The sequence below is a fragment of the Lactuca serriola genome, chromosome 2, assembly GCF_051521515.1.
Source record: "Lactuca serriola cultivar US96UC23 chromosome 2, Lser_US96UC23_V15, whole genome shotgun sequence".
Taxonomy (NCBI): domain Eukaryota; kingdom Viridiplantae; phylum Streptophyta; class Magnoliopsida; order Asterales; family Asteraceae; genus Lactuca; species Lactuca serriola.
In genome coordinates, this window is record NC_136409.1 from 71,346,661 (window position 1) to 71,356,115 (window position 9,455).

Genomic DNA, 9,455 nt, shown 5'->3' on the forward strand with positions numbered 1-9,455 from the left:
CACATGTCATTTTTTAGAATTTTATATTTTCCACTTGTCATTTTATTGTAATTTACATTTTATTAAATTAAAATTCCTCATTTAATATGTAAGATATTTATTAGAAAGAGTTTATATATGTAATGTATTCAAAACATTAAAGTCTCATTAATTTTAATAATTCAAAAAAATTCTCATTTTCTTATAAATTCAAACTTTTCAAATTGTTAAAATCGTCCCTAATAAATAAACAACTTTTTGCCACATGTCCTCTTCCCCTTTATTTGGACACGTGTCATTTTTTTAGAATTATCTTTTTTCCACTTGTCATTTTATTAAATTAAAATTCCTCATTTAATATGTAAGGTATTTATTAGAAAGAGTTTATTTATATTTGTAATGTATTCAATACATTAAAGCCTCATTAAATTTAATAATTCAAAAATTTTCTATCTTTTTATAAATTCAAACTTTTTAAATTGTTAAAATTTCATATTAAATTTTTTTTAAATAAACTTATATAATACATGAATGTGACACCTAGTATCAAAATATACAAAACTTTAATTTATTTTAGGAATCAACAATGTGTGTGCGATTTGGTTGTTTCAAAATATAAAAAAGGAAAGAACCCTAAAGAAACTAGCCGTTGCAAGAGAAACACGCCGTCGTCAAATCTCAACGTTCGAAAAAAGGGAAACTTTGCGTGCAAATCTTCTACTAAAACCCCCTTTCCCCTCATTTGCATCAAACCAATCTGAACTCAAAACCCTACTAAATCTCTCTCAAGGTTGGAAGAAGAAAGAAGAGAACAAAAACAATTCTCAATTTCTTCTTCTAATTCTTTTGATTTAAATCCATTCATCTTCTACCCTTCTTCGAATTCTTTCTTCAATTCTGTACTCCGATATATGGCAACCATGAACAATCAAGATAGCAACAACAGTAACAACAGGACTGCTGCTCCACCCACGAACGCATCCAAACAGCCTCTTCCAACGCCTAAGGCCGTCGACACCCAATCTGTCCTTAAAAGGTTCGTTTAATTGGGTTTCCGATCATAAAATCGCTGGTGATTTTGAGTTTGAGATTCATAAATTGATCTTGTTGAAATCTATCTGAAATTATCGGTTGAGGAATTAGGGTTTTGTCATCTGTAGATCTGTCTTAATCTTATATGTGAAACCTGAAATTGAATTCAATTAATCCGACTAGGTTTTCTAGGTTTTACTGTTCAACTAATCGCGTCTCTTGTTCGGATTTGTCATTGGTGCTGATCGACTCAGTTTTGCTTGAATTTGTCTGTGCTTTTGAGATTTTTTAAAGGAAACTTGGTAATTTTATGCAAATCTGTTTCTTTGTCTAGGGTTTATTATTACCAGTCAGGGTTTCCAACTTTTGGGGCACGTCTCCATGAAGAATGTTCATATCTACCCCATTTCTTTTGTTATTCTCTGTACATATATATCATCTTTAGATGAATTGAACCATGCTAATTCTTTTTCAATTCTGTAAGAACAAATTGCAAACACAAGACCAATGATTTCGTTGTTAGATCGATGTATTCTTGATGCTTATTCTAATACATTCTTGTTGTCTTAATGAAACAGATTACAGTCTGAATTGATGGCATTGATGGTAAGCTCTATACCATTTGTCCATTTCTTTTAAATTCAAATTCAGATTCTTATTTTTGGGACATTGAATCTTATTGATATTTTTACATGTGATTTTAGATGAGTGGTGATTCTGGGATTTCTGCTTTTCCTGAAGAAGACAACATATTCTGTTGGAAAGGAACAATTTCAGGGAGCAAAGATACTGTCTTTGAAGGGACAGAGTACAAACTTTCACTTTCTTTTCCAAATGATTACCCTTTCAAGCCCCCAAAGGTCAAATTTGAGACTGGATGCTTTCATCCTAATGTGGATCTCGTTGGAAACATATGCTTAGATATTCTTCAGGTAAATAATTGATCTCCTTTTTATCTTTTTGATAAATGTTTCTTGTAAATGAAAAGTTGATTCAAAATTATTCAACTTTTTTTTTAGGATAAATGGTCATCTGCTTATGATGTGAGAACTATCCTGATTTCAATCCAGAGTCTCCTTGGAGGTATGAATGATTATGATCTTTCTTGTAAAAACTAATGAATTTACTGTTTTACCCTTGAAGTAAAAACTGATTTAAATTAATTTCAGAACCAAACACAAGTTCACCACTCAACACCCAAGCAGCAGCACTTTGGAGCAACCAAGAAGGTATAGTTTTGTTGTTTTGTTGTATTAATTGTGATTAAATAAAAAAATAAATAAATGGTTGATTTTGAATATGGAAAATGTTTGCAGAATATAGGAAAGTGGTGGTGGAGAAGCATCTATATAAGAAACCAAATCATTAGGAGAAGACGGAAGGAATAGGCGATGTGATTGATAAATGTTGTTGAAGAAGAAGAAAAGAAAATTCCATTTAATTTACTTTTCAATATATATATGATTACATTGGGATCTAATTCTGTTCTTCCTATGTATGTTGTGATACAGTGGATAAATTTTTTTACTCTTGGAATATGTTTGTTGTGATTAATTAAACTGCAAAACTAGAATTATGTTTAAAAAAATTAAGTGACTTCTCAAAGCATACATGAATATTTAAAGTAGATGCAAAAATAAGGAGTTTAAGATGGGAACAGGTCAAAAACCATTAAAATATATAGTCAAACTACCAAAGTATGAAAATATACATTAAAATAGCGGAAACACTGTAAAAAAGTTTAGCCTGAAGCAACAAGGGTCATTATTTTAACATTTTTTTTTATATCACATAACATAGAACGAGGAAGCATTTCCATTCATATAATTAATCCATGGCAATACTTCATCATTTTAATGACGAATCAATACGAAAAAAGTTGGGCTTAAAGTGCATGCCTTCCCCACTCCACGAACTCCACTTTACTAGGCATATATTATTCAATAGCCCCACACTTTTTATTTTTATTTTTCATATTTAATTTAAATATTTTAAAATAATTAAAATTAATTTAAAAGCTAAAAATGTAAAATAAAAAAATATTTCATTGAAATTAAACAACCAAATGAAATGCGAAATAAGAAAAATAGATATTTTTTATTATGGTGTTGGGTTTTTTTAGGACATTGCGATTCTTCTTATTTTTCGGAATAGTTGGAGTCATTAAGATCGAGAAAGCATCGACTGGAATGTTAAAAATAATGCACCCGGTACAAATAAACTATTTCAAAGTATTTTCAACCTAACATAGTTCCACGAATAGTTTAAAAAATAAACTTACTTTTATACATAGTGATATCTCATAAGTTCTATACGCTTTTAGTGATGTTGATGAATTAGGTACAACACCTCAAAAGAACAATTTCCAGTAATTAGTGGATACTCATATATCAACATGATCACTATATGCATTATAGTTACTACACCATTTTTATAGCCTACTGAGGATTTTTGCCACTAATAAACACAACCGTGATCGAGGCTTGAAGTCGACAGCAACGACAACAATCACCATGTGGAGACCAACGAGGGTGCTATGACCTCAGCCACGGGGGACCGACTGACAGAGCCCTCCCGGCGAAGACCCGACAAATCACGAACATCGGGGATTAAAATAGGGAGACTGCAAACCGAGTTTGAAAAATTGTGCGCTACTATGAACCCCACCGTCTCACTTACCCGAAACTCGGAAAGAGACTACTATTTCAGAGGCCAACTCTCTTCTTAGGACCTTATCGCCGCCCGGGCAGAAGTAAGAAAGTAACAGGGTAGACACACGACATTCAAGGAGGGGATGAATGCAGCCAAGCGTTGAATTGCAAAGCTGCAAGGTGCGTCGATTTTGCCCCAGGCATCACAAGAGACAGATCGTCGTAAGTGAATTCATACCGCTCGCGAGACCTTGTAAACTAAGATCATGAGTACACGTTGGTACTACTCTATTCTAGGTGTAAGCACGACACTACGATTTAAGCGGTTATACTAATCAAGAGATCTAATTGCTATCAAACTTATCCTTGCATGGATGTGAGGTAGACCTGCATCGAGGTCAAAATTTTTGCTGAAACCATAATTACTAGAATCATATTAGCAAGATGGGCTTAGAACATGCCTAACAGACTCGAAGGTCTATTTAGTCCTAACTATATAACTAAGAACACATCAATTGGTCACTATAAGGACCTAGCTTGGATCAAATTACCAGGTTTCACTTGGATACATAACTACTAAAATACGTGAGTTTATCATTTATAGGCTCTCGTTAAGAAATGTTTTCAGAACACCATAAAACAACCGGAATACATTACAAAATGAACTAAGATAAAGTTTGTTAGAAAACTCGCGATGTATAGTCATCCTAAAAACTCATTTCCGTCTCACCTTTAAACACCTTGGTTGAGAGGTGCCTTCTTCTTAGACCTATAGGGTGCGATCATACTAGTACTAATGCACCGGATCCCATCAAAACTCCTCAGCTAAGTGTGTTTGGACAAACATGATCCCAAGATGAGTAAAGCTTAAAACGCCCGTATGAAACCTACTTCTACCCACTACCATAACTCCGTCTCGGGAACGTTAGCAGGAACACTAAGAATAGTACAACAATGTGCAAAATTTATATATGTGAGTATAAATAGTAAGAATGCATTTGAGATAATTATCCCCACTCACGAAGTCGTTTTTCATCATGAAACAGAGCTATGTCTTCACCAAGAGGCAACCAACCAACTAGTAAGGCGCCAACCCTGCAGATAGACTCTGTTACTTTTCAAGCTGCAGTCACGACAACTGTGGCAGCCGTCATGTCACAGCTCAATGCTAATTACGCCAACAGGCGTGGAGATGATGTCAGAAATACTAACTACAACCCCAATCAAGAACACCAGCGGGCATCTACCAACGAAAATGCCTCATGCCACAAACCCACAAACAAGAAGCGAAAGTTTTGGAACAAAAAGGAGCGCAACCGAACTCAAAGTCTTGCTAAAACACAACAACCCATGGCCACCCCTACCGCTACAACAACAGTCGTGATGCCTGCCGCGACACTAGCCACAAGGTCTGTCACCCGAGTGCTGGCCAGACCATATAAGGGATCACTCCCAAAATGTATCAAGTGTAAATACCATCACATAGGAGCTTGCCGGATTTTACACTCTAATAACTGCAACAGGAAAGGGCATACCGCCCGTTTCTACAGGGCCCCAACTTAGCACATCGCTTCAACCACCAATGCTAGTGTAAGTCCAGTGTGCAACCTATGCGGTGAAACAGGACACTTCAAGAGAGAGTGTCCCATTGAGAAGAATGACGGAGGAGCAGGAGGAGTGTGATGAACACACCAACAGGATCAGCAAGGGAACCACGTTAGGACTTTTGTAATATTCCCAACGACAAAACGTTTAAGTACCTTGTGTTGTAATGAATTTGGTAAGCTTGCAAAAATTCTGTTTTTCCAAAGGTAGTTAAAATACTTTCTCGTTCAAATCAAATCAGGGACACTCGTATGTGACCTTAGGATCATTACTTGTAAGTTGTGATGACCTTGTGCATACTTCGAGGTTAATTCTAATCAAAATACTAAAGACATAAAGCGAATAATTCCGTTTTGACATCCTGTTCCATGTCTAGCAGTGGAATTAGGGTGGAGCCACCCACTCGACGATTTCACCAACATCAAATTACATACGACATTCATATACCGCTCGATCGTGGAGTGACCGTTAGGGGTCATGACATCAAGCGTCATTACTAGCTATCGAAACACATCCACTACCAGTGCTAGAAATTGTAGTATGAATCTTCTGCGGTAATAATAACATCGAGCAAAACGGATCACACTGGAAAGAAAACACAAGATACTCTACCACTCTAATGAGCACTCCATAGGAATACAGATTAACACGGTCCTACGTAAAAAGTTACTATTGTCACCATTCAATTTTAATTGGTATATTCCTCATCTTCCTGATTTAACGGCTATGAAAGGACCCTTGACATGAACCACCGAATATCAAATCCTTCGTCTCTCATAAACATAAACATAAACCCGAACGGACCTCCGAGTCATCTCTCACCGTGAAAACCCCAAGATACTCACCAGAGGAGAGTTATACCTTCGAAGCCTTATCACAAGTATTTCCAGAAGACCCTTCGGGAATGTCACGCATGCAGTAGACAAGGTTCAAGCACGAAAGCTTGGGACGGATACAGTTAGTCTACCACTACTACGTGTATACGCGAGGATAATGTATAATTAAGATTCTACGGACATTGGATGTGTGCTTCCGCCCTATTTCCTGTTCCTTTTCTGGTTGTGGATTTGGGGTAGAGTTACCCATCCAATTGTCTTGCCAACCTTAAGTACATACGACCTATATGCGAAAGTAAATGATAGATGGACCAGGTACGAGTCATACCATGAACTTCGGATCAAGACTACCCAGGAGTACGAGTGAACGTCCTACCATCCGAATAAGTCTAGTCGCGTAAACCAAACAGTCACAACTAGAAATTTTGTGTCTGGTAATCACTACACTCAAGTAAAATGTAGAATCAAAAACTTAGGAGCATGTATGATGCTTACTCTATGACAACAAAACTTCAATCCAATACACCATACAAGTACTACAAATAGTCAACAAGCAATTGGAAAACCTAGAAGTTCTTTTTAGGTCCATTTGGGGCTAGGACTTCCTTATTGGACTCATTGGACCAATAAGCTTCCAATTTGACTATCATGGGATTAGAACCTTTAAATGGGCTCTAATTGGACCCACATTCATTTATTTCAACATTTTGGGCCATATTGGGCCCAGAATGAAATAAATTAAATATTATGAACCATAATTAACCTAAACTAGCCCAACAAAGTATAAAAATCATATTTATATTTTTTTTAGGCCAACAATCACTCAACCTAACTATAATATGGGCTTAGGGGCATTAAAGCCCAATAATCTCCTTTTTCTTTCCAAAATCTCGGCCTAAAGCCCAAATCCAAGAAGTGAAGAGTTGACTTAAGCCTTGCCACCTCACTTATACCTCACATACCTCCATGCATGGACCAACATGCATCTAGGATTGTCAACTCAACTCTCTCTCTCTCTTCTCTTCTTCTTGATCTCGGCCGAAAGCACCCACACACACACACTTCCATCACTTTTTACTTATCAAACACTCTCAAGAACACCCTCACCTCTCTTCACTAAATTTTCGAGATTTAAGGGCATTTCAAGGAGATTTTTCACAAGAATCACCATCCAAGGTAAGTTTATACTTAAATCTATGATCTAGGTTCCTTGATTTATCAAACATCTCTTCTTAACTCATAAGAAATCATGATCTTGCATCCTAGAATCACCTCAAAGTCAAGATCTTCATCAAAGTGTGCTAGGGCCGAAAATCACCTCATTTTCTTCCATCTTTTCTCCAAAACCGAAACCACACCCAAAGGTGAGCTTCATACCTCCTATTTTTCAGTTTTTATAAGTTTTGTGGGGGGGGGGAATACAAGCAAATGTGTAGATCTATGAGTATATGTATGCTTTGTATGATTTCTATGTTTGTTTACATGTTCTTATGTGATTATGGTGTTGAAACTAGTCAAAAAGTCCTTAAAATCGAGATTTGCATTAGGATGTATGAAACAAGTGTTAAACATATTATTACACACAAATCAATTCTAGAAAAATAACCAAGTTGGTTAATATGAACTCATTGGGCTAAAAATCCCATTTTTGGACTCAAAATGTTGAATATATAAAGTTAAAGGGCCCAAAATGACAAAATACAAATTCTGATGGATGAAATGAGTCAAAACAGTTTCAATAAGGTATTTTTCTGGAAATATTCTCTTTGAAGGATTAAAAGTGAAATTTTTAAGCATAATGGGCCAAAAATGAATTTTTCGGCCCAATAAAGCCCAATATGCGAGATTTTCAAATTAGAGGGGCTGAAACTGTGATTTTTTATAAAACAGGGGACTACTAGTGCTCCAAGTCCATTTCAAGGGTTAAAAAAGCTTTTCATATTTAAAAGGGACCAAAAATGCAAAAAATTTCTATTTTGGGCCAAAAGTGTAAAAACTGCGAACATAAGGGTTTCAACCGAGAAAAATTTCATTTGGTGGACTAAAACTGTTTTTCAAATAACTTTGGGCTGAAAAATAACTTTTCTACAAGTTTTGATACTAAAGTGTCAAGAAAAATGGTTTGAGGACTAAAATAGAAATTTATTTTATACAAAGGGTTAAATGTGTAAATTATCCAAAAGAAAGGGGCTGCAATAATGAAACAACCTAATGTTTTAAATAATAAAACCGTCATGATGAAATACTAGCACCTCGACTATCGGCAAATTATAATACACCTTCAACACCAAAATCGTTATCAAACGAATTGATTCGGTCTCGAATCAATAGTGAATCCGAAATTACTAACACGACGAAACTTCAATACACACGCGGAAATTTCGGAAAGTCAATACACATGTGAGAATACACCTGATGTCGATACACCGTCTTTGGGCTCAAAAGTTTCAAATCGTGTTTGTTGGGCCTAGCTAGCCCAATGGCATGATCTTTAGGCCCGAAGGAAACTCGCTTACATGTAGTTGGGTCTTATATGACCTAATTTCGTGTAAAAGGACTTTTACAGGCTTTGTGCTGTTGGACCCCAAGGGCCCTCTGGTGCTGCTAGTAAAGTCGAGAATTCACCAAATGCGAGCGGGGCTAAGGGCCCTTCGCATTTACGATAGCCTTGAACGACTTATAGAAAATATTGGGACTTCGCACCCTCTTTTCCTCCTCAGTTGTGGGGCTACATGAAGTCCGGGTGTTTGGATTAAGTGAATAGTGCGAGCGACGCCTAAGGGATCGTTTGTATGGTTGTAAACTAGTCATTTTCATTAATGTGTGTTTATAACAATTCACAATCCATAATTAATCCAACGTCACCGGGACTCAACGAATACACCCGTCGTAACGAAATAACAAGATATAAATCATTTGATGCAAAGTATTAGGAAAACATCGGGTTTTCCTAGGGTTTTCAATTAATACACCTACGAGTTACATACCGAGTTTTACAAATTGTACTTTTACATTTATAGAAACAAACAAGCATACTTACGGATCTTCACACTTTTTATACTAAGTTATTTTCAGAAAATATCGGATTTTCTGGTGATTTTCAAAACAATACAAACCACTATATTTCAAACACTACTTATGAACTCACCAACATTTCATATGTTGACGTAGTTTTTCAAAATACTTGTATTCTCAGGTAACAGGTAAATCGAAAAGGAAAAATGTACTCAGTATCGTCTTGCTGTTGTTTTAATTAGTACCGAACAATTTACTTTTGGGCATGTAATATTATGGATCAATGTACTGAATGTAAACGCTACCAGTTGTAATATTCCAATGCTTGGTATTGTAT

General features: G+C 35.9%; 1 protein-coding gene across 1 annotated transcript; it reads left to right on the top strand.

Moving 5' to 3' along the window:
• The first annotated feature begins 633 nt into the window (after positions 1 to 633).
• Positions 634 to 2,549, top strand: UBC20 (ubiquitin-conjugating enzyme 20). The gene is made up of 6 exons (XM_079024122.1): positions 634 to 1,015; positions 1,590 to 1,617; positions 1,716 to 1,943; positions 2,031 to 2,094; positions 2,181 to 2,240; positions 2,328 to 2,549. Exons 1-6 carry the CDS (start codon positions 891 to 893, stop codon positions 2,378 to 2,380), a joined length of 558 nt encoding a protein of 185 aa, XP_078880248.1. The 5' UTR covers positions 634 to 890; the 3' UTR covers positions 2,381 to 2,549.
• The last annotated feature ends 6,906 nt before the right edge of the window (positions 2,550 to 9,455 follow it).